We start from the raw sequence: 26,935 nt of genomic DNA, 5'->3' as shown, positions 1-26,935 counted from the left end.
CTTGATTCTGTGGGAACAATAGTTTACAAATCTATACACATGTGAAATGTTTGTTATTTGCATTCTCATAAATATTGTTACCTTTAAAATACCTCAGAAAAGCCCAGAACATTCTAGACATGCACATTTTTTATAAGTTTATTAGAATTAAAAAGGCTACTTAAATTTGGTTTCTTCAATGGTGACTTAAATTTCATTCTATTTTTAGTAACTTTAGTGGGTGGATTCATTAATATTTTTAAGTAATAAAAAGTAAGTGATTTTTGCTATAAACTGATTAATAACTTATCTATAACAAGTAGGAGATGACTTTGTTATATTGGAAAAGTACAAAAGTTTAAAAACATTAAAAAACCAACTATTTATTATAATTGTGGGTGTGTGCACGCGAGTATGCTCCTGAAGAGGCCAGGGGACAACAGTTTTGGGAGTTAATTCTCTCCTTCCATCATGGATTCTAGTGATAGAACTTGGGATGTCTTACCAGGCCAAAAGACTGGTTTTATAAAAAAAGAAAAGGGCGGGGGGGATTTCTGGCAATTGCCTTTTAAAACCTTTTAAAAATAATTTAGTCCCAGCCACTTGCCTTCTTGGAAGAAGACATTCGAGAGGTTTTAAAAGAAGAAACTGGAACAGATATATTCCTCAAAGAGGAAGATGAACCCGCTTACAAAAGCTGCAAACAAGAGGTAATCTTGAGTGTTGTCTATGCATTTATTTCCAGAGTTAGTTAGAGGCGGGTCTTTATGTAATTTTGGCTGCCCTCAAACTGCCAAACCTCCTGCCTCCACTTTCTGAGAACTGATTGCAGATGTGCTTTTCCATGAGGGCTCTTCCAATGTTACTGTTAATCAGTGTTTATCACGTCCAAGAGACTTGGCTGTAATGTTACCTTGTAAATTATTTTTCTTAGCACTCTGCATCTGTGAAGAAAGTCAGAAAGTCACTAGCCTTAGAGAGCTGGGACAAAGAAGAACCAGGCACTCAGCTACTAACTGAAGACATTTCAGACATGCAGGTTTGTAAAGAACTCATACATGTTTTTAAATAGCTGTCCTAAGTCATGGTTGTTCTCATTTCGTATGGATTACTGGCCAGATCATTTAAAAGAGTCACAGAAAATTTTGGGCTGTTTTGCCTAATTCAGAGAGAGTCTATTATCTATGAAGAATATTTTGAGATGTTAGTTTTTTATATGATGTCAAAAAACAGAGGTCCACAAAGCTTTAAGTTTTAGTATTTTATGAATTACCGGATATGACTATAGCACTAGAAGTTTATTTTATGTAATTACCAAGATATTACTACAGAACTAGACATTTATTTTCTGTAATCAGTGAGATGTCATTGTAGCGTCAATGCTTCCTAGGAGGAAGATGAGCAGGGCCCCCACTGCCCTTTACTCAGTAGTATGAATTAGTTATTTTCCTCTTTCTTTTTTCTCTTAGTCAGAAAATATTCTTACAACATCTTTATTAATGATACCATTATTGGAAATACATGACAATAGGTGCAACTTGACTCCTGAAAAACAAGATATAAATTCAGTCAACAAAACATATACACTTACTAAAAAGAGACCAAACCCTAACACTTGTAAAGCTGTCAAATTGGAAAAGAGTCTTCAGGTATGGATTCCTAAGTTTCTTCAGTGATTTTGTTATTGTTTAGTCAATGATCACTTTAAACTTACTGATCACAGTTATACATTTTATTTTAAAGTTAATTTGACAAGAAAAATAAAAAATGATTATTTTGTCACTGCAAGCAGGTTTGGGTTTGAGAGAGGCTCATTCATCAGTGCACACAGCATCTACACAATTGGAGTTGTAGCCAGAGACGTTTTTGGCTAGTTTGTTTGTTTGTTGTTTTGGGTTTTTTGCTCATTTTTATTGTTGTTTTGAGACAGGATCTCACCTCATTATGTAGCTGGACTTGAACATATAGTCCTGCAGCTTCAGCTTCCTAAATCCTGGGGTAGAGACTTTGGCCCTTTGGTGATTCCCTAATTGTGTCTACGTGTGTGTGTGTGTGTGCGTGTGTGTGTGTGCACGGGTGTATGTATAAATATTTAAATCCACTTCTGGTAATTCTTCACCTGTAAAATAAAAATATCTAGCCACATTTGTTCTTCTGAAATGGTAAGTAATTGGAAGCATTTCAGCATGATTTTGTTTGTATAATGGCTCCCAATAAACTTTGTGGATTAAAGCTATAATACAAAAAAATCTCCCCCTATTCCTGTGTGGCCAGTAAATAGATGAAAATGAAGGCTGGGGAAATTCTTATTCTGTGATTTTAGGAGTTTGCCTGACAGGAAGATTAGAGAAGAAGATTTCTTCTTTATGCCACACTGTCTGCAGAGTAAACTCCTTGACATTCCAGCCTTCCTTGAGAACATCTTTGGCAATCAGATACAGTGGCTACTTGTCTGTGTTGAGCTGTGGCTTTCCCAGTGACATAATGCATGCCCTTAGTTGTTCAAAATGTTTTTAATTCCCAGCATTTAATTAACTTGGAGCTTCTTGGGAAAGTTCATTATGTAGTAGCTCTTACATGTACTATAGAAACCTTTATAAGGAAGAAAATAAAGAGGGTGCACTCCTGGTTCACATTTGACCGCATACCTTCCCTTTAAGTCTCTTTTCTTGGAACTGGGGTCCAAACCTGGGCTCCTACATGCTAGACAAATACTCTAGCAATGAGCTGCAGCTCCAGCTCTTCTCTTTCAAATGTTTGTAAAAATAGATGACAAGAAGGGATGACTTTCCCATTTGATTTGTGGGGAGTTGTTGGTAACAAAACTATTATACTGTCCTTATAGGCCAGTGAACAATATAATTATAATAATTACACAAAACTGATCATAAATATTTTAGAATCTGTTTAAAAATATAGCATACCATTTAAGATACAGTGTTATAAAAACATTTTAAAGCAATTCCTTATAAAATTCCTAGACAAATAATTGATTTTTAAAAGTCTAGTTGTATGGATTGGTGATGTGGTTTAGTGGATTAAGGTGTTTGTTGCCAATCCTGATGGCCTGAGTTTGGTTCTGCAGCCCACATGGTAGAGTGAGAGGACTAATTCTTGAAAGTTGTCCTTTGACTTCCACATATGTTGTGTGGCATGATGCACGCGCGCGCACACACACATACACATGCACACACACACATACACATGCACACACACACACATGCACACACACACACATGCACACACACACACATGCACACACACACACACACACTCTGTAATTATGAAGTATTTTGGGTATTTAATTTTACTAATTTTCACATCACTGTTGATGTTTCCTTTATAGTCAAATTGTGAATGGGAAACAGTGGTATACGGGAAGACAGAAGACCAACTCATCATGACTGAACAAGCAAGAAGATACCTGAGCACTTACACAGCTCCCAGCAGCACATCGAGAGCTCTGATACTCTAACTGTTACTGAAGCTGATGAAAGGCCCCACCCCTACTGTGCTTATGCTAAATTAGGTTGCAATGAAATTTGTCTCAATTAATTCTTTTAAAGGTTTTAATACATCCCTAAAATGGTTCGCGGTTTTTTCTATATTGAACAGGCAAAAACCTAATAAGCCACTTAAAGTAAGGGGTAGGCAAATTTATTATATATATATTTTTAAGAAATGAGAGTTTTAAAGCTTGTTTTTAAAGAACAAAGTGGGAAAATAAGGATGTTCATGGGTATTCCAAAGTCAATTCTCACGTTAATTTCTTTCCAGGATATATGTCGCTACTTTCTCAAGGCCGTAGTCTGTCTGTTATAAACAAGTTAGGTGTGTGTGGCCTCTGAAAGTCTGTGTTTAGGAAGCACAGAGGCTTTATGAAGTACTTTTGCATGTGTGCTGATTTACTTAGAGAAACACAGTGGGAAGGAGCCTCAAGGAAGCTAGAAGTTGCACTACTAATTTTGGTATTTTTCAGAAACAATGAAATTAACTACAGTGTTAAGGATATTTATTTGTGCATAGTACTAAAAAAGCATTGAAAAAAAAGGCTTTTTCTTACTAGTAAAGAGTCAGTATTTCTTCATAAGTCTCAGAAGAGCTGAGAATTTTGTTGAATGTATTGTACAGTATGTAGGAGCAAGAAAACTTTGTAAATTGGAAAGATGTCTGTTTTTATAACTTATTTTCATTTTTAAAGCTTAAATGTAGATATTTATATATATACAGGGTGTCTAGAAGCCAGTGTTGTTTCTTGCCATTACAGCTAACATAGTAAAGAATAACTTTGACTTTCAAGTATGAAATAGTTAAGTTATAGCTTCAAAGAATACAATATCTATACTGTATGTCACATCTACCTAAATATTGCACTATATCCTTTAAATCATGTTGGTTATAAAGTAGTTCTAAAATGTACTAAATAATAATTTAATATTTTCTTTTTAAATTATATTGGAGGGTCATATAAATTAATCTGGTGATTTGTATATGTGTTTGAAATTTTCATTTTGTTTAAAAAACAATATGGTACCTTGCTCCCTAAAACAGTCTGCACTTAGAAGTTTATTGTATTTACTCAATGTTTCAGAAGTAGAAAATATTATCTTTTATTTATACAAATATTTTGTCCTTTTATAAATGTTTTGTGTTTCCAGGTTACAATAGTTGCTTCAGTTGCCTGTTTAGGTGTTTGCACTTACTTTATCTCTTTTTGAAAGAATGTCTTTGCTTATGTGGTAGAGATTTATGTAATTTTTTGAGACGTATAATGGTGTGCTGTCAACCTAAACACTGACAGGCAGATAGAATTGTACACTGTAGTTTGAATTATTTATAATTGACACACTCTCTCCCTCTCCACTCCTGAAGTATGCTGCTATAGAAAGTAGCAGAGTCGGCTTGCTGCTATGAGAGATGGAAAGAGCAACCACCACTTGCACTGTGTGAAAAGATAAGCAAATGATGGCCAGTTCTCAAGTTAACTAATGGATTCAACGATTCCCAAGCAGGTTCTTAAAAGACCAAACACCACTGTGCCTCAAAACCAAACCAAACCGAACAGCTTAAGATTTTTTTTAAAACTCTATTTATCTGTTAATAGAAATGGGACTACTGAATATTTTAATGCCTAGTTCTTCAACAGTAGACCTAAAGGGTTTTAAGCTTTAAATCCAATTGCTAGTTTTTGCATACTATATGTTAGTGAGAAGTAAAGAATATGTGTGGTGGTACTAAGATTATGCCTCTTGATAACAAATAGGTAAAACAATTTGAATCTTCTTAGCATGTTAAATATGTTGATTTTTTTCTAATTAATGAACTTCTCACAGAAATTTTGCTTTGTAAAACCAATGATTGTGGAAAAAAAATCATACTCTATCATTTCAGTTACTTTGGGGTAATAATAGCACATAATTCTTTTTTTTTTAAAATAAAATGTAGCCTTTAGCTGCATTGGATATAATAATCTCCAGTTGCCAAAGTAAAATATCTCAGACACGCTACATATTTTAAAACATAATTTTTCTTGAGCATTAAGTTAGCACAAATGTTAATACATTGTCCATAAGCCTGGGCTTATGGGACATAGGACATATTTGGGTTGGTATTGGTTGAATCCTCCAGTTAACTGCTTTGTTGCTTTTTGCAAGATTTGTAATCATAAACATGTTAGGCATCTTAAGTCATCTTTTTTTTACTGTTCACTTATATTCTTCAGTTTTCTGAAGATGCCAAGCATACAGGTAGCAGCCATCCGTGCATGGAAACTGACTTCACACATACCAATACTGCATTCTGTTGTAAGGTTTTCACATTAATACAGCAATTACACTGACTAAATTGAGTTTTTTAATATATAAAAAAAAACTTTGCATTGTAAGAGAATCTTGCAGACAATGTTGAAATCTATTAACATCCAAATAAAAGCATCTGTGTACAAGCTGGCTTGGTGTTGCTCATTTCACTTTGGCTCTGTATAATGGATTTGATTGAACCCTTAAGACCTGAGTCCAACATTGAGTTCTTAGAACTCCCTTTACAGGCAATTTCTTCTATTAATATATGTGGCCTCTCCATCCACCTTCATGCAGAAACATTTTCAGCTTCCTGTTAAATACTTTCATGTAACTTTTATTGACACTGGAAATTGGATATTCAGAGAAGACACCTTTTTCCCAACCTGGACTTGCCCTTTTTTGTGGTGTTTTAAGGAATGGCTTTGCCTTTGTTCATTCACTGAATCATCTTTTAGCTGCTTCAACCCCCACATGAAATCTGTCGTAAAGACTGTGCATACAGCCACTTTTATCTCTTTATTTGAATTATTGTATATTGCTTTGAGCGTTGTTCTATAGAAACAGCAAGAAACTGCCCTGGCGTTAGAGTGTGGTCTGGAAGGGCCCAGCACCCACTAGTTAGGGTTTGGAAACACTGGTGAGTTCATCACCATTATTTAGTTTTTTAGGTTTAGCAATGTGTTGGAATTAAGTTGCTGAAAAATGAGTTTACCTCTCAGTAGAAGGCTTACATAATTTTTTTTAAGATTTGATACATGAAAGCAGAATTCTGTTTGTTTGTATGTAAAATACAACTGCAGAGGACTAGGTCCATTCTCACTTAGATGTAATTAGAAGGAAATAATAACCACGATTAGATGTGACCGAGTCTCTAGTGTTGTCTAACAATAATGATTCTTAGTTCAACTTGGGGCTGATTTCCACCTTCATTTCAACTCTTCTGGTGACTTGGCTCTCCCAAGACATCTATATACACTACTTTTTTCATGCCTGTGTTTGCAATGTTACCTTTTTTTGATACTGTCTCTAGAATTGTCAGCCATATAGCACAGGCCTATGAAAGTATTTCCTGAATGCTTCATAAAATGTTCCTACTCTTCTTCATGTTTCCGTGATTATTTTGTTTCTGAGCTTCAGTGAGCTTAGAAAATCTTGGTAAATGTTGAATTTTAACAATTAGTTATTACCAGGGAATACAGCAGATTTACAGGTAGCTTCGATTTCCTAGTTATTTACATAACACAAGTTTTGCCTTATATTCAAGAAACTTTCTGAAGATCTTTTAGCTCGTTTTTATAACTATAATTTACTGCTTTATTTATCAATTATGGAGTGATAAGCCAGCCAGGCAATCAGATCTTTATTTTCTTTTCTTTTTTTTTTTTTTTTTTTTTTGGTTTTTTTTTTCGGAGTTGGGGACCGAACCCAGGGCCTTGCGCTTCCCAGGCAAGTGCTCTACCACTGAGCCAAATCCCCAACCCCAGATCTTTATTTTCTAATGTAAAACAGATTATAGTATTTGAAGAGATACCTATTCTTTGAGGAATGAAAGCATATTAGAGAGTGGAGGGTAAACTGAGTCAGGAGAGATGGAAAATTAACTTTCCACTGTTTTGTTTTCATTAGTACAGATATGCTCAACAAAAATACGTGAGCTAGAAAGACAAGCTAAAATGTACTTGGAAAAGAAATTTTGTAGCCAGTGTGGTTGGAAACTTTATATCTTGGTGCAAGTACATTTAATGCTATTGGCTTTGAGGCATACTTAATTTCATGGAGTATATACTATACCCTTCTTTCTGAAGTTCCTGGAACTGGTGTGCTTATTCAAGAGCCAAGAAGAGAATATGTTTGAACCACTTGGGTACCAGGGATGGAATTCAGGCAAACACCTTTTACCCATGAACCATCTTGTTAGCTCTTTTCAGTTTTAACTATATCATTTTGCCTATGATAGCTCAAAGGTTTCAGTGTATTCTGACAATTTAAGTCCTAATACACTTAGCACTTACATATTCAACTTTACTAAGTACTTTCCATGCCCCTGTGCTAGATTTAGGGGATACTCTGAGAGGACAATTGTGACAGCCATTATGGTGTGTCATTAAGGGTCACCAGTAACAAAGAAGCTGGTATTCCAAATAAAGAGATTAATGTATAACAGAGATACTTTTTCTTCGGCTAACAATGTGAGCTAGAACCTGCAGCCATGTTTGTTATTACGTGTGGGTAGAATGTTTGGACTCAGTCCAGAGTGAACACCCTTCCTCCCCTGCTCACCAAACAGAATTAGATATATGGTGCCCTGGGGGCTTCTACAGACTAAGATTGTGAGTCCAGTATAGCAACTGCAGCCACATGCTAAGCATACTATGTTAAACCCTTTATGTACCTAGTCTCATTTTAATCCTTACAGCACTCTTTGAGATAAACACTCTTATGTCAACTTCTGTGGATATGGAGTAGGCTTATGTTAAGAGACTTGTCCAAACATCATGCTGAAGATGAACTTCAGTTGTCCATGGTTTAGACTGATTCTTTAGAATTAAGCATAGGGTGCAAAAATTAAATCATAGATGATTCCATTTATATAAAATTATAAAAGCGTAAAGCTGAGCAAAGCTAAATGCATGCTGTTAGAAGTTGGGGTGACGCTCACTCTGCGTGAGTGGCTGTGTAGGGTGCTACAATGTTCTTTCTTGCTCTACACGCTGACTTCATGGGTTTGCTCACAGCTTGTAAAAATACAAGCTGCAGTATTAAAGATGGGGGAGCTTATGTTTCAGTACATTGGAAAAATGAAGCCTAAGTTGAATAACAAGAAAATAGGAATGCTCAACCCGAGCAAATGCAATGAAATAGTCCTGGCACTGTGGACCTACGTACAACAAGGCCAACACCCAAGTCATTACTCCCCAGCATGTGCGCCAGGACCATTCCTCCTGCTAAACTAAACTCACATGAAGCTTCTGCATGGCATAATGACTTCTCCCTGGGTAATTACATAGCATGTTTTTGTAAGAGCTTATTCTGTTCCACTACATGAACCTTCGACAGACGCCATCCCTTCTAAATTCTCTGCAGGTGTTAACCTTTCCCCAGCTTTTCTCCTCAACCTGATGTTTGTACTTACTTGCCTTCCCACAGAAATACAGAAACCTCCGTACTCACCAAATCAGTGGTCACCAATAGTTATCAACCTAGCATGCATTACTGTATGTCCGCTAACTCGTTCTGCTTTGTCAGCTGCATTTCTTTATAACACGTGTGTTAATATCTTGTTTATCAGGAGTTGACGTTCTCTATCAACATCGTGTAACTCACTCATTGGATTAACCCCTAGTCTTTGTTCCCAAGGTCTCTGTTTACAGGGCTGAGCAGACTGTAGACCTCATTTGATTGCCGACTTTTGTTCTTACCTAAGCTCTGAAAGGAGAAAAGTTATCTAATTATTACCATTTAATGATCTATTTTGTTTAAATCAATATGTTCAAAAGATTATAAGTTTAACATGGGACTTTACAAAATTATAAATTGAACATTTTTTTCTTTTTAAGTCTTTGAAATCCAATGTTCGATACACTTCAAACAAGGGGCTGGTATCAGAATTTACGAAGAATTGCAGAAATTAGACAGCAAGGAAATAAAACAGCCAATCGACTAATAGGCAAATGAAATGAATGAACATCTAAAAGAAAAAATGACAAACTAAAAGAAAAAAGCCCACAAATGGCCAATAATTATTTTCAAAGGTGTTAAACATCCCTAGCTATTAGGGAAATGGAAATTAAAACTACACTGAGATAACCTTACACCAGACGGAATGGCTCCTGAGAACAGTCTGGCAACAGCTAGAGAGGATGTGGTGAGAAAGGCACCCTAGTCACTGTCTGGCAGTACAAATTGACACAGCCATTGTGCAAATCAGTTCAGAAATTTATCAAAATATTAAAACAGAACTACCATATGATTAGTTATTTCACTCTTGGCCATATACCCAGAGAATTCCATAGCCTACCATAAAGATAGTTGTGTTTGTTACTGCTTTGTTTACAATAACTAAGAAGATCAATTGATGATGAAAATTTGGTATGGATAAAAACTGGAATACCGCTCAGCTCTAAATGGAACAAAAAAACTTACAGGAAAATGGGTGAATTTAGAATTTATAATATTAAGCAAGACCACACAATTTTGGAAAGGAAAAAACCTACATGTTCTCATGTGCAGAATCTAATGTGTGCGTGTGTTAACGTGTGTGTGGGTGCAGTGTAACAGGAAGAAAAGGTAAGAAAGGCTAAACAGAAGTGGACAGGAGGGACTCTGTAGGTGGTGGATATGAGCTGTAGATGAGGATATCAAGTTAAGGTTTTCTAGTTCTAATTCTGCTATAGACTAGGTGTTTGTTTTGGCTTGTGGATAAGTACATAAAATACTGAGGTAAAATTTAACCCATAGCTCCTCAGCTTCTGTCCCTATGCCAGTATGTTATATGGAAACTCATAGGTGTAGGAACTTTGGCTCTGCTACTTTCAGTGTATGGTGCTCTTTTTTTTTTTTTTTTTTTTTTTTTTCCGGAGCTGGGGACCGAACCCAGGGCCTTTCGTTTGCTAGGCTCTACCACTGAGCTAAATCCCCAACCATGGTGCTCTTTTTATTTGCAAGTGTTTCTTTAAATAATGAAGTTTCTTAAGTTAGGGAAAAGATGTCCAGTCTGCACATAAAAAATTCAGACAGCCACATTTCATGAACTTAACGGCTACGTGTGGTAAGTGACTATTGTACACCGGTCAATGCATTAACAGATCTGGGCAATTCTAGATTACAGGGCATTAACAGGAGAGGTTACTGTAATTTAGAAGAAAGTTCAGGTCACAACAGATAATTTAGTAAGTTACTGTCAGTGTCTTCTTCTCCTTGAATCTTTTGAGTTTAATCTGAATTAAACCGTAACTTTGTGGAGAATCCTGGCTTTGGTTTCTTCATTAGGAAAACAGAGAAAAATCACCTTTTCGGCCTCTTCCTCTCTCAGCGGATCGTGAGGTCCCTGAAGCCAGCAGTTGGCCTTGTTCTGCAGGATTTCTCCAGCGCTGAGCAGACAGTCAAGGATGGCAGCGGTGCGCAGAGATGACTGGCACTGCTGGGAGAGCAGAGAGACCACTCTGTCTGCCCAGCGCTACGTGGGAAATTACTGCTGTTGCAAATGAGAGTGCCTGTGACAAAGAAAAAGGATCTCTTCTCCTTGGGAGAAAATTATGTCTGAAGTGTTGAATCTCAGACTGATTGGCCTGAGCAAACAGGAAAATAGATTGGGAAACACTAGGTCAAGACTTGGGGGAAAAAGTCAGTTCCATGTTTAAAGACCTGAGTAGACCCATAGCAGAGCGCGCCTTTAGTCCCAGCATGTGGGGAGCACAGGCAGGCAGATCCGCAGTTACAGGACTATACGGAGAAACCCGGTCTAAGAACCCACCCACACCCCAGATTCAAAAAACAAAACAAAACAAAACAATGCGGGGCTGGAGAGATCACTGCTCTTCCAGAGGTACTGAGTTCAATTCCCAGCTCACGACCATCTGTAATGGGATCCGATTCCCTCCTCTGGTGCATCTGAACAGAGTGACAGTATATTCACACAAAATAAATGAATTATAAAAACAAAACAAGAAACAAAGAGCTCAGTCTAGAGGTATGAGTGGAGGAATTGGTGGTGAAGTGGTTCCTGAAGTAAGCCTACCCTGGTAGGCCACGCATTCTATGGGAAGCCTGCGGGCAATGCGTAAGGAGTTAAGTCAACAAGTTAAACAACCGGCAGGCAGAAGACCTCTGCTAACTCCACGAGTTCTCTGAAACTCAATGGCTCTTCCAGTTGTCCACGTTGAGGTGAGAAGAGCAGATCTTTATTTCATGTAAGCCGTCTAGAAGTGAGATTTGCCCTTGGGGAAGGACATGTGTCAGAAGATGTGGTTCCTTAAAATGTTCATTCGTTCATTAAAAAAGACTGCAGAATCATCTGCTGCAGGGAAAAGGAGGAAATACTGCTGCGGGAGACACTGTCAGTGATCTCAGTGCTTAGTGTAGCCACTGGTAAGTTGTCTTTGCTTAAATAAAACTCCACCCACGCTCTTGAAAGCCATCCTAATTAAACGGGCCATATGTCAAAGACAAGAAAGAGAACAAAAGGAAGGAAGACTGGGGAAGAAAAAGGGACTTGATGGGAGGGGAAGAGAAGAAGGATAGTGGGCAGGGCTATGTTAAAGAACATGTGAACTAAATTGTGAAAGAATGAAAAAAGGTAGTTCTCTAAGAGAACAAGGAAGAAATATGATTAAGGAAATACTAGCTGCCAAGAACACGGAGGGCTTGTTTTCGTTTGGTAAGCTTGAGTCCAGGCCCAGTACTGGTTCCCTAGCAATGCCCTTATGCCAATACAGCTCTCCCTTCCCTTTTGGTACAAGCACAGGAAGAGGAAGCCCTGTCTGAGCGTACAGCGACACAAGCCTCCCCTGCCTTTGGGATGGTCCTCCAGGCAAGGAGCAGCCAAAAAGGAGGCAGACAGAAGGCCCGATACAAAAGGTGGAGAAGCAAAAGGGTGTGGAATATTACCAAGAGGCATGGTTCACAGATGAGGCAGGACAGCTCTGTGTGTGTGTGTGTGTGTGTGTGTGTGTTATCTCATTTTTTGGGTGTCGTTCTAGGAGTCATAAGATAGTTCAATTTTTAGGTTTATTTTTTTCTCTTAAAGAGACTATTTGGTTTATGTAGTAGTAATACTAACTCCCGTCCCTTCCAGCAATGGTAAAGATTCCTTCTCCCAACGTTTCTCTCAGCATTTACAATGCAATATTTTTGCTTTCTTGATGATGACCCTTCTAATGGGGACAGGTTGACATTGTAATATAATTTGAAATTGCATTTCCTCGATGACTAAACATGTCGAATATTTTCCCTACATCGTTTACTTGGATTTCTTTTTTGAGAAGTGTTTGCTTAGTCTTTTAGGTCATCTATTGATTGAATAACTATTCCACTGAGTATTAAATTATTTAGAATTTTTAATGTAATCTGGGCATTAATCCTTTATTGGAAGATTAGCCAGAATTTTCTCCCATTTTTTAGGCTATCTTGTCACTTTGTTAATTATTAGCTTTGCTAAACAGAAATATTTATTTATTTATTTATTTACCTTCATGTAGATCGAACTCAAGGTTCTGTGCATGTAAAGAAAGTGTCCGATCACTGACTGTACATTTCAGAAACTTTTAAATTTGATAGCAACTAGTGTGTTTGGGTTCAGTATCTCAGGAGGTGAAATCTAAGGTTTTCCATAGCATCAAAAGGTAATAAATCAAGCAGGTGCTTTTTTGTCTACTTTCACAAATTTTTAATTTAAAATTAACTAATTTATTAAATTTAAATTTAAAAATTCAAAAATTTTAAATGTAAGTAGTGGCTAGACATCTAGACATCTACATCTACCACTGAGCCAAATCCCCAATATTCTCTCTCTCTCTCTCTCTCTCTCTCTCTCTCTCTCTCTCTCTCTCTCTCTCTATCTCATCTCCAAGAATTTAAAACATATTACCTCACTCCCCCTCCTTTTTTCCTGTGCAATGTCTCATAGAGTCTAGGCTGGACTTGTTATGGATGTGAGGAAGACTTTGAAATTCTGATCCGTCATTCCCTCCCTTCTAAGTACTGAGATGGTTGTCATGTGCCAGCAAAGCCAGACCATGATGTGGTATAGGACTCGAGCCAGGACTCTGCGCATGCTGAGCACAGAGCTACATTCCCAACCCTGCTTTGTTTAACATGAGAAAACCAGTAAAGCATAGAGCAGTCACGGGGAGAATGAGCAAACGGCATGTCCCTCTCTGTGACTTGCTTCCTCTTCTAAGGCTACAGGAAGCTGTGTTCCTCCCCTGTCACCCCAGATATGTTTGGGCTAATATCTCCTACTCACTTTATACTGACCCTTGCATCCCTCCTATGGTTATTACAGAAAGAAAGCTAATTCTGGGCTGTGGCTAAGGAAATTATAATTGCAGAAGCATTTAGTGAACTGTGGAGTAGTGACCGAGGGACAATTTTCATTGGCCACTGCCAAAGGTTATTTACCTTAAACCAACCAACCAACCAACCAACCAACCAACCAGCCTGAAGTTTTTATACCTTTTTAGATCAGTCACCAGAGGGAAGTGTGTGTTTGGTGAGAAAGCAGTTAGCAGAAATAGCTTATAGAAGCCTTTAGGGTTATGTTAGGCTCAGAAGATGGTGTTGCAGCGGGAAGACAGTGGGAAGTCTGTGCAGCCCAAGCTGGCTTTCCCCCAGAGTGACTGTAAAAGGAGCTCACAGAGCCCTGGGTCTCTGATGAGCTCAGGCCACCAGAGAGGCCAGCGCTGGGCGGTGTGTACCTCCAATGGGGCGTGAAAGTGTCTCCAGGCTTTTGTTCAATAAGCAGACCAGCTTGGGCAGGAAATCCACTGGAGATGGCTCTGAATTAGAGACTACAAACTTATGAATGGCCCGTCTGCTTCCAGGGCAGAACCGTTGGATTTCTTGAGTCCTCTAACCCCATTTCTAGATGCTTCAGTGCTCGGGGGCGGGGGTGGGAGTCCGATCGTATTATGTATTGTTTCAGAAGGAATAATCAAGGGGAAGACCCAGATAATTTTACTGAATTCCTATTTGGACCCTTCATTGCTAGTGAAGCGTTGGTAAAAATGCGCAAAGCCTGCTCTTCTAAGAACAAAATCCATTAAAAGCGATTTTATAAAGGTAAAGATTGTTTGCTGAAAACTGACAATAATTTACTGGAAAGGACCTCTCCAAGCTGCAGCACACACTGCTGGGTGGGTTTAGACAGCACTCACCAGCCGGCCTCCAGTACTAGAGGATACTAACTGTCTCAGTGAAGTCCCGAGCTTGCCAACACTACTGATTTACACGCGCCCAGCACTGACCTCTGAGCCCGTTTGATGACCAAGCACACTGAAGACTGGAAGTTATTTCAGGTGCTCAAGACCATACTCATTCATTATGAACTGACTCCACTCACACTTGCTTGCTGGGTGCCGAGTGTCTCAGGGTATAGACTGCAGTCATTGAGAGGTTCCAGCTAAGCACTCCTGGTAAGTTACCTAAAGACATCTCAGAAAGGGAGATCGGAATCTTGGTGTCTCCAGATGTGTGTTTTGATTTTTTTCTTTCTTTTTTTTGCCATTGAAAAGCAATAATCAATCTCATCTCTACTTTTGTATAGTGTTGGGTCCCATAAACCTTCCCACGTATGTAGTGAGCTACGGAGATAGGTTTCAATTTGGGTCTTCTGATGCAGAAACCTAAGTTTACAATTTTGTAAAAGAAAAAAATATAAATAGGACATTGGGTTGAAAGTATGGAGGTGGGAATTACAACCAAAACCCTATAAAACTCTGTATTGAGTCAGAGATAAGGAAGGACATTTTTAAGCTGAGGGCAGTGTGTTAGAACCTGTGGATGAGTGATTGTTCTGCCTTTCCTTGACGGAAATGCTAAATTACTTAAACAGTATAGACAAGACTGGAAACACAAATTACTTACATTTAAAACTTTTACCATCATAACGAATCATATTGATAATTTTTAAAGCTTTAATTGATCGTAAAGCAAATTTTAATAAACTCCGTCAATGTCGGATGTTGAGAGTTTAGATTTATATTATCTTGGTCAAAACAATAAGATAGATTTTTATTTCCATACCAGTGATTTCAATTATTTTCAACATGTCTCTGACAGCTGTCTGTCTGTCTGTCTCTGTCCATCCATCCACCCACCCATCCATCTGTCTGTCTATCCATTTTTTCTTTTAGAAAGTAGAGATGTTGTCATCTTCCTTTCACATTAAGCTCCCTTCTCATGACAGAGATGGTGAAACTGGAGGAGGAGTAGAAAAAGCCAGGAAGCTCTTCCTTGATCAGGTACCAGCCTAAGTTGGCCAGCTTAACTCCTGGGATGCTAGGCTCTCCTTTTAGAAGAAGGAAACAGAAAAAATTTGGAGTTAGGATGAAATGAAATAACCTACAAACAATGGAATTGTACACAAAGGTGAAGTGTTCTTATTGGCCAAATGAGTTCATTCATTAAGAAAGCGAGCTATTGTAAATAGATGGCCAACTCACACTCTTTGTACAGATGGTCTAATTAACACTTACGAGGATGATTAAGAGACAGGAAAACATGTATTTTGTCTACAACTGTTGTTAAAGCACATATACTGAGCATTGAATGTAGCAGGTGTTCAGTGGATGTTTGTAGAATAATGTATACACGATTTATGCAAAATCTATCAAGATTTGGCTCTACTCCAATACTGGCTTCTGATAGTAGGGTAATTTTGATCAGTAGATATAGTGGGATTTAGCCAGAGAGAACAAGAGTGGACAAAACTACAGAATGAAAATTTAAGGGCACACTGGGAATGACAAGTGGTCCACTTTGCCTTGAAGAAGCAACACTGTGAACATGTCTCTGGGAGCCAGATCATAAATGGTATTAAAAATCCTGATGAGAAATTGAACTTTTGTCCTAAAAGCACCCAGGAACCTATATCACTTCAAACATCATAGAAAAATTATTTTTAAAAGACCCAGTGCGACGAGTGTTTTCCTTTAACTCAATTACTTCATTACTTCAAACGAAAAGCAGTCAAGTTGGTCCTGACACAGGGAGACAAGACATGAGGAGTGCTATGCGTCAAGACCCAAGGCTTCGAGTGTAATACAGTTAAACAGTGAAGGTTGTTTTCCAGTCAGTTTAGCAAGAAGAGACACCAAGAATCTCCAGTGTGTAGATATCATGGATAGCTATCACAGAAGCTGATGGGAATGCTTGGATTCAGTGTTTAAAGTTTCTTGAGAAAGACAGACATATATACATGAACATTTAAAAAACCTTGGCAAAGGGATTCAGTCAGAGTATGGAGGCGGTTGTGTGGGATGGCTGAGAAAGGAAATAGAAGAAGTTGGGCAGATAGGAAAGGACTAGGTGGAGCTGGGGAAGGAATCGACGGGGTCTTAAAAAACACTTCTTGCATGAAATTTTTAGAGAACTAAATTCTTAAAAAGGGAAAAGGGCTTTGGGTGAGGACATAATCTTGTTCAAGGAAAGTTGACAGGTATAGTTTGAAAAAAATAGATACATATCTTTTGTTTTAGTAAGCAGACACTGAAATTCATGACCTAGGTACTTAGGTCATATCCGAGATCACGCAGACATGAACTGACATTTTTAAAAATACAGCTCAAAACTTGAATCTTCTGACACAAAGTCTGTTATAGATTTTTATATTTTCAAATTTTGTATTAGCATGTGTTGGCTATGCATCATGGAGGAAGATCACACAGAAAGGGAAAGGGACAAGAAGCATAAGGGAGGGGTTATAGGAGGGAGAGCTAAAACTAAGGGCCATCTGAGGAGTTGCATGGAAACCTAATACAGTAGACACTTCTCAAAACATGCACACATATGAAAGGAACCCAAACAGAATCACCGAATAACAGGGAAGATGAAGTTCCAACTGGACATCTCTTGGACGAAACCTCCAGTGGTGGGAATGGGTTATGCCCCAGTGAATGGGTGAGTGTCCACACCAGTGTGCTTCTTGTACCTTTTCTTTTGTTCTTTTTTAATTTTTTTGTTTGTTTTATCCTGTTCTGGTTTGTTTGCTTTTTATATCATCATCATTGTCATTATCATCTTCATCGTCATCATCGTCGTCGTTATTAGATATCTGTTTTCTAATGAGAGGAAGAAAGGGTGTGGATTTGGATGAGTGGGGAACAGGGAAGATCTGGGAGGAGTTGAAGGAGGGAAAACTGTAATCAGAATATATTGTATTAAAGTTTGTTTTCAATAAAAGTAAATGTATGTTAGCCTATATTGATTATGCTTATTGGGATTCACTACGGTATTTTCATGGAGCATGTAATGCATTTTTATCCTCATTATTCCCGTACCATCTCCTGTTCTCATCGATCCTCTCCCTCTTCCTGAGTAGTCTCTCACGCCCCACAACTACCTTGCCTTTCTGATGACCCAATGAGGTTCTTGAGGGTTTCTTACAGGGTTCTGGGTAAGGGATTATTCATCAGAACATAAGCAGCTTACAAGTGGCTGCACTACTGAAGAATTTATACCTCCTTCTCCCGGTTACAATTAACTGTCCATAGCTATTCAGGGAGGAGTGTGGGTCTCGTGAACCTCTCCCTCTATCTGCCATTATCTTTTCGTAGGTCTTAGGGAAGGGGTGAGTCAAGGACTCTTCCGTTTCATATAAGGGAATGCTGATAGTTCCAGTCTTGTGTGTTTTCTGGGCTGTTAGTTACAACTGTACAGGATCAAGAATGCAGTGACCATGTCGTGCTTGTCTACAATCTACTTCCTCTAGCTTTGACATTCTTCCTGACCCATCTTCTATGATATTCCCTCATCCTTGGAGGTGGTGATGTAGAAGCCCTAAATATAGCGGAGTCTCTCATTGTGGCCAGACAAATAACTCAATAGCTAAAAATCACTTGCTAAGCAAGCCTGATCACCCGAGTTCAGACTCCTACAGACATGGTGGTAAGTGTTTGTAACCCCGGCATCCTACAGTGAACTGGGAACTCCATGGCCGCTAGACTGGAACACACAGTGTAGTGGCAGACACAAGGGAGACCCCTCTCTCAGACAGGATGGAGGGCAGGGACTGACACCCAAGGTTGTCAGTTGTTTTATGACACACACCCCGTGGCATGCATATGCCCTCATACATGAACTTTGTGTGTGTGTGTGTGTGTGTGTGTGTGTGTGTGTGTATGCTACACATAAACATATACATAAGTAAACAAACAGACACATATTTTTGAAACCAGTCCCTTCCTCTCCGTGCTTTGGGCAGTTCTAAGTCACTACAGTTATTGCTCCCCATTGCAAAACTGAGCTTTTGGGCCAAAGCTGGTGGCACCAGTAATCTATGTGTATAAACATAGTCCCCCCCCCATAAACGTAATCCTTTAGGAGGCAATTTGAAGATATATCAAGTTTATTTAGTGAAGCAATAGCAACAGCTTCTCCACCATGGCCTGCGATGTGTCCAGCACAGGCTTCTGATCAAGTTTACAGGTATGAACTGGGCCTCCAGTCTAATCAGAGAGCGGTTGGTTACGAACGCTCATGAACTGACTTGCCACTCTCACACCAGGGGCACATCTGTCCTGTCTAGTTGCTAGTGTAAACTCAGGGTCACAGCCAAGTAAGACTTTTGATGATAACTCTCCCCATAGAAGTCCTAGGCCTCTTACATCTCTTAAGTTCTAAGATTTTTATTTATTTATTTATTTGTGTGTGTGTGTGTGTGTGTGTGTGTGTGTGTGTGTGTGTGTACAAAGAGAGGGTTGGGGAGAAGGAGGGAGAATGGGAGGCAGGGAGAGGGAAAAAGAGCACATTTTATGTGTTTGCCAAGGTGCAAGTGTGGAGGGGGCTGAAGGACAAAGCTTTAATGTCAGTTTTTCCTTCCCTTTGAGTCAGGGACTCTGTTGTCTTCCTGCTGGGTACCAGGCGAGCTGGCCGGTGAACTTCCGGGTACTCTCTGGTCTCTGCGTCCAATTCCCCCATAGGAACACCATGACGAGAGACACTCCCATTGTGCTTCTAGCTCTCCTGAAGTTCTAGGGTCTTGAACTTGGGTTTTCTTGCCTGGGCAGCAAGTGTCTTTACCCTGAGTGCCATCTTCCCAACCTGTTTTCGAAATCACAGAATGAAATCCAAACTTCCTCCGGGTACCACTTGAGCCTCTTACGTAAGAAACTTCATCCATGTAGCTTTTTGCTAGAGAGCTTTAGGAAGACCTCTTTTATTTCTTTCTGAGGACTTCTGGTATTGTTATATTGCTCTTGAACGGCATGTCATGAAACCTGCTGAGACGAGCCCATGTTTCCTTGGCACTTCGATATCAGAAACCTCATTTTCTTATCCTAGTCAATTTCACAATGCTAGGCAGAAGAACGTGGCGATGCTATATTTCAATTAAAATTATCGGCACTGTAGTCAAGATGGCATTTTGTTAAGGTCATTGGTAAAAGAGAAGTAGATTGGTGTTTTAAGATCTATATTCTCCGAAGTACACGGTGCCAAGGAAAAACAGGCTCATTGCTTTCCCAGCAGCTGCCCAGATTTTCTTCTTATAATCCAGAGCAAATGGCAGTCAATGACAAGGTGGGACGTCTAAGTAAAACCACAAGGCTGGGGGTTGTATTGCTGGGGTCAGGATAAGAGGAGCCTTTGGCAGGCAGCATGGCTCTGGGCCATCAATTAAATCATCATATGTCAGCTATCAACTTTCTCCTGTAGTGTAAGGAGAGAGCCGTCTCCTCACTTACGATTATTTTCTCTTCTTTCATAAAAATAGAAGGTGGAGCATGTCCTCAAAAGAGCTATCCAAACGGCATCACTCCCAAGAACATGGTTATTGTGTGAATCCCTTTACTTTCCTAAGAGGTGAAATTGTTTACTGAAACTGACGTAAGTTACTTAACAATGACATGCTGAGAGAAAAGGAAAAAAGAGTTAGGGATACATGTTTGGGATGGAGTTATAGATACTAAGCAATTCATTTCATAAAAAAAATAAAAAATAAAATTAAAAACCAAACAAACCAAAAAAAAAAAAAACCTAATGATGGGCCTGACTTTAATTATATGAATAAAATTAATATGAACCCTGTGGTATGTGGTACAACTAAAATTTTACTAAAAATTGTTGAGCACTTAAAGTTAATAAATTTTATAGTGTGTAGATTGTATTTTTTTTTTTCGGAGCTGGGGACCGAACCCAGGGCCTTGTGCTTGCTAGGCAAGCGCTCTACCACTGAGCTAAATCCCCAACCCCTGTAAATTGTATTTCAATAGCTTTATTAAAATAATTGCTTAAGGGTGCTAGATCAATAGCCCAGTAGCTGAGCTCTTGCCTAACACAGAGAAGGTTTAAGTCCTGGTTTAAATCCTCCTCCTCTTCCTCTTCCTCCTTTCTCCCCTCCTCTTTCTCCTCTTCTTAGGGTTGTTTGGTGTATATAGCTAATGAAATTGTAACAAAAAAGCAAAAGAAAAAAACCAAAAATCATTTAAGATGTACAATTTCTCGTCAGCCATGGTGGTTCACATCTGCCATTCCAACTCTTGTGGGCTAAAGGCAGGAGGATTGCTGTGAGTTCAAGGCTAGACTAATCTAAATGTTTGGACCAATGGGACTACCCCAGTCCCGTTCAGTACTCAGCCCGCTGACAGAGCCATCTGGGTGCTGAAGTAACTATGGGGACCTGTGATTTTGGGAGAATGGCTCGGAAGATCCTGGTTAACATGAGAATAATTATAACGGAAGAGAACACATGACTTACCTAAATTGGGGACAGTTTGGAGCTCAAAACATGCTTCTATTAATAACGATGTTTAACAACAGACAAACACATCGTAGTCTCTCTAATTCCAAATATTGTCTAATGATAAAGCCAATGTTTATTTGCAGCTCTTGGGTGTTTTATAAGCAGGATTCAAGCTGCAGCTCCATGGCAGGGCACGTGCCTGGCACACACGAGGCCCCAAGTCCTGATCTTGGCACCACAAAACCCCAGAAGACCTGCTTAACTTCCGCAGTAACAAATACGGAGACCCGCCACCCCCTTTCCAGCCCTTTTCACACCACACGGATTTATGGAACTCCTGTTTTTTAAGTTCCACACGAAGAAGCTAAGAGCTAACAATAAAGACTGCATTTTGGGGCCTCAGGGAGCTCTGGGTCTAGTTTTAGAAACAGACGCCTTCATCCAGTGACACTTCCTGCCCTCGGTGGCAGTCCTCCCTAGCTTCCTGTGGGGTGTGACCCCCCACATTAAGTCTTGAAGTCAGAACACATTTCAGGCAGGGGTAAGAAGCTGATCCTAGTAAGGAGGAGAAGGGCGCCCCAACCCAGAACTCCGCTTTGAGAAACAAGCTGGAGGGCGGCCTTGTCTCCACCACTACGTGCAAGTTTGGTGGTGGCCCCCTAGTGAACTGAGAGAAAAAAGAGGTCCCCGCTGACCGGAGCAATCCATTGTGTTTGCCTGGAACCCCCTCCCGGCTCAGGGGCTTGTTCTCGTGTTCTTATCTTCCGATTCATATTGTATACGTGGTGCAACAAACGCAAACCTCAGTCCTATCCCCCACGCACCCGGCAACTTCCCCGGAGTCACGCCCACTTTTGCTCTGCTTTCTCTCCTTGGCGAGAGTGGACGTCATGGTTCAAGCTCCATGTAAGCCAGACCACCCCGCCACCCAGCCTGCCTGCCCGTCTTAGTGTCCTTGCTCTCCAGCATCGTGTCCCTACTCTCTCCACCTGGTCATTTTCGTTATACCCCAGTTCCCCCGTCTCTGTTACTCTTCACAGCCAACTCCATCCCCTCACTTACACAGGTACCTTGATAAGGTCCTACCCACAAACGAGTTTCAGGGGTGGAGCTATTCGGGCAGGGCCGAGTTCCTTCTGTCTTTGCCTCCTCCCAGGGGTTCCCACAGCCAGTTTTGCCCAGCTCTCCCTTCACCTGCCTGGGCTCTGAGATCCCTGCTTCCTGCTTCCTGCTTCCTCTTCTCCTGGCCACTCTTGGTTTCCTCTTGTCTTTGTACTTCTGGGTCTAACTTGTAAATACGGAGTCCCCAGGCCTCTGCTGGGGCTCCCTTCATGTTTCCACAGAAAAGAGGATCAGCGACATCATTATTAACAAGTAAATGATCTGTACCCACAGATAACGTCATTCCATCCATGGCTTTATGTGACAGCGACACAGAAACACAACACTCCTGGAGTTTATTTACTTATAGCTAGAGAGATCAAAGCAGACCCGAGTTCACCACCTAGAAATGATCACGTTGAACATCTTGCTGAATACACTTTGTGTTGGCTTACCTACCTGTGTGCGTACATGCGAATGCAGTAATATTGTAACAAGTTCTTTTAGTTTGTAGCAGCGAGCCCTTGTGCGTGTCCTTTGATCCCAACAGGCCTCTGGCATTACTTTTGGTCAATTAGACTCTATTTTACACTGATGAGTGCCCCCTATGTAACCCGTACTATCCACTCTTTTCTCTCCTGCTTACTCTTCCCACCCTTTTCTGCATTAGGGATGGAATATAGGGAGTGGCTCATAGCAAGATGGGCTAGAACTGAGATGGTCCCTAACCCAACCCAGCCTTGTCTGTCTGTCTATCTATACCTCTCTCTCTCTCTCTCTCTCTCTCTCTCTCTCTCTCTCTCTCTCTCTACTGTTCTATTTATTTTAATACTTTGGTTTCAAGCAGCTTCTTTGTAGCTCAGGGCTACAACTTAATATGCAGCCCAAGATGGCCTCAAACTCCTGGCAGTCGTTTTGCCTCAGCTTCCAAATGCTTGGATTACAGGCAAGAACTATCACATCTGTCTCCCTCGTTCTTAGTTAAATTGTGTGTCCAAAGTTTTACTAGTACACAAAAAAGGTAGTGCGGCGCACATACCTGGCAGCACTGTCCATAAATCGTTGTGCGTTTAATCCCGGGAAATTCCTAGATTGAAGCACTGAGTCAGACTGAGGAATGCTCACTAAGGATCTAAGGGTTCCTAAATTGCCTGCCTCTTGCTGAAGGCCAGGAGACCAAACATCCCCTGCTCAGGCCTGAGGCTGACCAGCTGTCCTCAGCGAGGCCAAGGAGCAGGGCGGGGCCCAGGGCCTTTGTCTGTCTGGCCCAGTGCTCCCAGCCCACACGCCTGCCAGAAGGGAGTCGCGTCGGCTTGACGCGAGGCGGCTGTGGCCCGTGTTGCACAAATGCACAGCCTGACCCGCAGCGGCTGCCAGCTTTTGTGTTTGCTAGACACCAGATGGAGCAGAATTAGGGATGGCACCGGCAGGTCAGATGGCAGGTGTCCCCACGGACCCTCTGCTGTTGCTGCTGCTGCTGCTGCTATAGGCATTTTGGCGGGAAAAGAAAATTAGAAATGAAGAAAGAAGTAAAAGAGCTGTTTTCTCTGTGACAGGCCCTTTGAACAAATGTCTTTTTGACTTTGTGTGTGCTGGTGGGAGGAGTTGTAGCTCAGAACTGCCCTCTTACCTTCTGAGATGAAAGCCAGTTAGTTGCTTGTGCGATCTGGGCCAACGACTGCGGGGGAGTTTCCATCTGGCCTTTGGGGGCAGAGACCAGGGAGATGTTTGCACTCCAGCGAGCACCGGCTGGTCCCATGGGTCATTGTTAAGAACCTCTGAATGCAAACATAGCAGAAATGATGGATTATGGATTCCTGCTGAGTCCACGGCTGCCCCAGGAGCTCCTACAGAGTGTGCCCGTGCAGACTGGAGGACTGGCAAGGGAAGGGGGAAACATTGAGATCTGCAAGTTTTCCCCCCAGTACATCTGGACCAGAGTTTTTGGCAGGAAAGGGGAGATGGGCACCTTGAAAGTGGGCTTATAGTTTGACAGGAGAGGTGGATAGGGACCAGTAGAATTCTGCTCTGCCTATAACCATCTACTGTGGTTCTGGTGAATACAACTTACCCAGGCCTGTGTGACGACAGTTTAGGCAGTGGGAATTGAATCGTTTGGGATTTGAGGACTTGAACACGAGCAGTTGGCTGCAGAACACTCCTGCCCTAGGTCGGAAGCTTTTTAAAAAATTTTAAAATTATTTTAACTTTTAAAACTTATTTATTTTTTGATGTCCATCCTACCGGATTGCCCTCTTCAGGTGGGTGTTTGCTGTAGAAGGACCATCATAGATGGCAAGAGGATCTGGTCACTACAGCACGCTCCTCTCCTCTCCTCTCCCTCCACGCTCATGATAGGTTTATTGTTCCTGGAGAGAAACAGTCAGGTGATACAGGGGGTGATACTCAGCACCAAAATAAACTCCTCGTGTGTGAGACCGGGAGAGAGCTTGAGTGCCCAGCAGAGGGTTCCTATTATGAAGCTAAACGCCCACCCCAGACCTGAAAAGCTGCTTCTGGCCTGTTTGCTCAAGGTTGCCCACTAGCTCCTGCCTTCCTTGCTAACTGATTTTGAGACTATCCCAGAGAACAGGGACAGGTGTGTGTGTGTGTGTGTGTGTGTGTGTGTGTGTGTGTGTGTGTGTGTGTGTTTGGGTGGTATCACTGATCTTCTAAAATGGCGAAATCTGGGCATGTGGAAGACTCAGGCAGGAGGGTTGCTCTGAGCTTCAGGGTGTCCTGGGCCTTAGACTGAGACTCTACTAAAAAACACAAACAGAACCCCAGACGAGCTGAAGAGTGAAATCTGTGGAAAGAGATAGAACAGCGTCACGGAGATGTCTGGGGGGGGGGCTGTGTCCTGCCCACACTGTACCCCACATTCACTGGTACATGGTGTGACCTTGGATAAATCCTTAATCTGCTGATGCCCTGTTCTCCTCCTCCTCTTCACTCCCATCCTGCGTTCTTTATGGGTAACCGGAAAGGAGTCAGTCATACCCAATTTGCAGCCTCGGGCTGAAGATGGAAGGAAAAAGGTTTGTAAAGATCGAGGCAGCACGGGATAGAGATGACTGTGACCATGGTGACCATGGCCTTCTCTGTACTTATGGTGGCTCCTGCCCAGAGTTTTAGCTACTCTCCTCTGCTTTCCCCTCCTGAAATAGGCAGCCATTTTAAAACGTCTCTGTCAGAATAGAGTGTGGTTATCTTTCCTCTCATGTTTACTTCTCTGACTCAGAGATTCAACAGAAGCTACTTACCTCAACAAGCCATTCGTCCCTCAACACTGACGCTGAACTGGAGTCTTATCTATGGGCAAAAAATATACCATACCAGATTTCCAAGATATTTATAAAACAAAGAACAAAACAAGACAAAAACGTAAAACACGTGTGTGCGTGTGTGTGTGTGTGTGTGCGTGCTATATTGAAATGACCATATTTTGTACACACTGGGGTAAGTCAAATTGACTTAAAAACTTAAAAATAAGCTTATGCGTGTGAAGTACAATAAAAGCCGATCCTATTATGAAAGTTAAGAAACCTAACTGTTTACTGTCTAGCACTCATGCCCCCTCAGAAAGCTGGCTGGGCACCGTGGTGGGCTGGGGTGGCAGATGAGAGGGCAGCAGCAGAATGCTTTGATCTGTTACTGCCTCCGCCTTGAGAAGTCCAGTCCTGGCTTCGGTGTTTCCGGGAGGCCACAGTGAGACTGAGCTCAGGCAAACCAGATCTGTTCTGAAATGGAAGATCTGGCTCAAGTCCCAATCAAAAGGTGGAGATGATGCCCGTTGTTCTTGTTTTGAATTAGGCTAGTATGTCAGAGACTAAGGTGGTCTCAGGTTCTCCATCTCGGCCTCTTGTGAGCTGGGATTGCAGGGTGTGCCCTGTTGTTGGCTCTGCAGATGACTTCTAATTTGTTGCATTACCTCACTGGCTTCTTGTTTCTCCTTTATAAATTTATGTCAAAGTCAAAGGAGACTAAAACCTTGCAGTGATTTGACCGGGGAGATCTGAGGCCATGTGGAGAAGGAGGCCTCTCTATTTCTCTGAGCAGATAAGATCTCCAAGCCTCACGAGGAAGGACTAACCTCACACTTACTTATGTGATTCTCCACGGGGATTATGAACTAAGAGGAACAGTTCCTCACCTTCACTGGGAAGCAACTGAACGTGTCTCACTTTGCTCCCCGCTCGGCAAGTGATTTCACACCAACCTCTTTGTACTTTGGTCTAGGCCAAGTGGAACATGTGGAATTTTCTTAACTTAAAACTCTCTTCTAAATAGTTGAAGAATTCACTCCATTTCTGTTTCTAGGAGTGAACACCAGCACTGTGAACACTAGCTGAGGTTTAGTAAGGGGTCAGGATGTCCTGACTGCGTCTCAAGTGCTACCTGCCCTGGCGCTTGGTGTATGTCCACACCCAGCTGGCCTGCAGGCCACCATGAGGCCAGAGCTGCCATTCCTAGGGATGACCACAGCCCCACAGGAGTGGGTGACAGAGAAACTCCCACTCTCAAGAGTGGAAGGAGGTCAGACGTTTTCTTCCAGCTTCATATTGGATATGTTTTCACTAAGGTCATACCCTAAGCTTGGCCTATGCAATCAGTAGTTCATTTGTGTTCTATACTAAGCCAGCCAGCAGACAGGCTC

The 26,935-nt window shown here is 41.1% G+C and overlaps 1 protein-coding gene across 2 annotated transcripts in view; it reads left to right on the top strand.

Moving 5' to 3' along the window:
• Mybl1 (MYB proto-oncogene like 1) overlaps window positions 1-5,927 on the top strand; it is a 34,904-nt gene extending 28,977 nt beyond the window's left edge. Inside the window, exons 13-16 of one of the 2 annotated variants that reach the window (XM_032906550.1) lie at window positions 573-689; window positions 914-1,018; window positions 1,449-1,628; window positions 3,326-5,927. In XM_032906550.1, coding sequence (XP_032762441.1) covers window positions 573-689; window positions 914-1,018; window positions 1,449-1,628; window positions 3,326-3,454 — 531 coding nt within the window. In that variant the 3' untranslated portion in view covers window positions 3,455-5,927. The remainder of the gene's footprint in view (window positions 1-572; window positions 690-913; window positions 1,019-1,448; window positions 1,629-3,325) is intronic. The other variant, XM_032906558.1, reaches the window with a different exon arrangement.
• Window positions 5,928-26,935: the final 21,008 nt, after the last annotated feature.

Source organism: Rattus rattus, chromosome 1, assembly GCF_011064425.1.
Source record: "Rattus rattus isolate New Zealand chromosome 1, Rrattus_CSIRO_v1, whole genome shotgun sequence".
Lineage (NCBI taxonomy): Eukaryota > Metazoa > Chordata > Mammalia > Rodentia > Muridae > Rattus > Rattus rattus.
The sequence above is the reverse complement of the archived record's forward strand: the minus strand, read 5'-3'. Positions and strand labels throughout refer to the sequence as shown.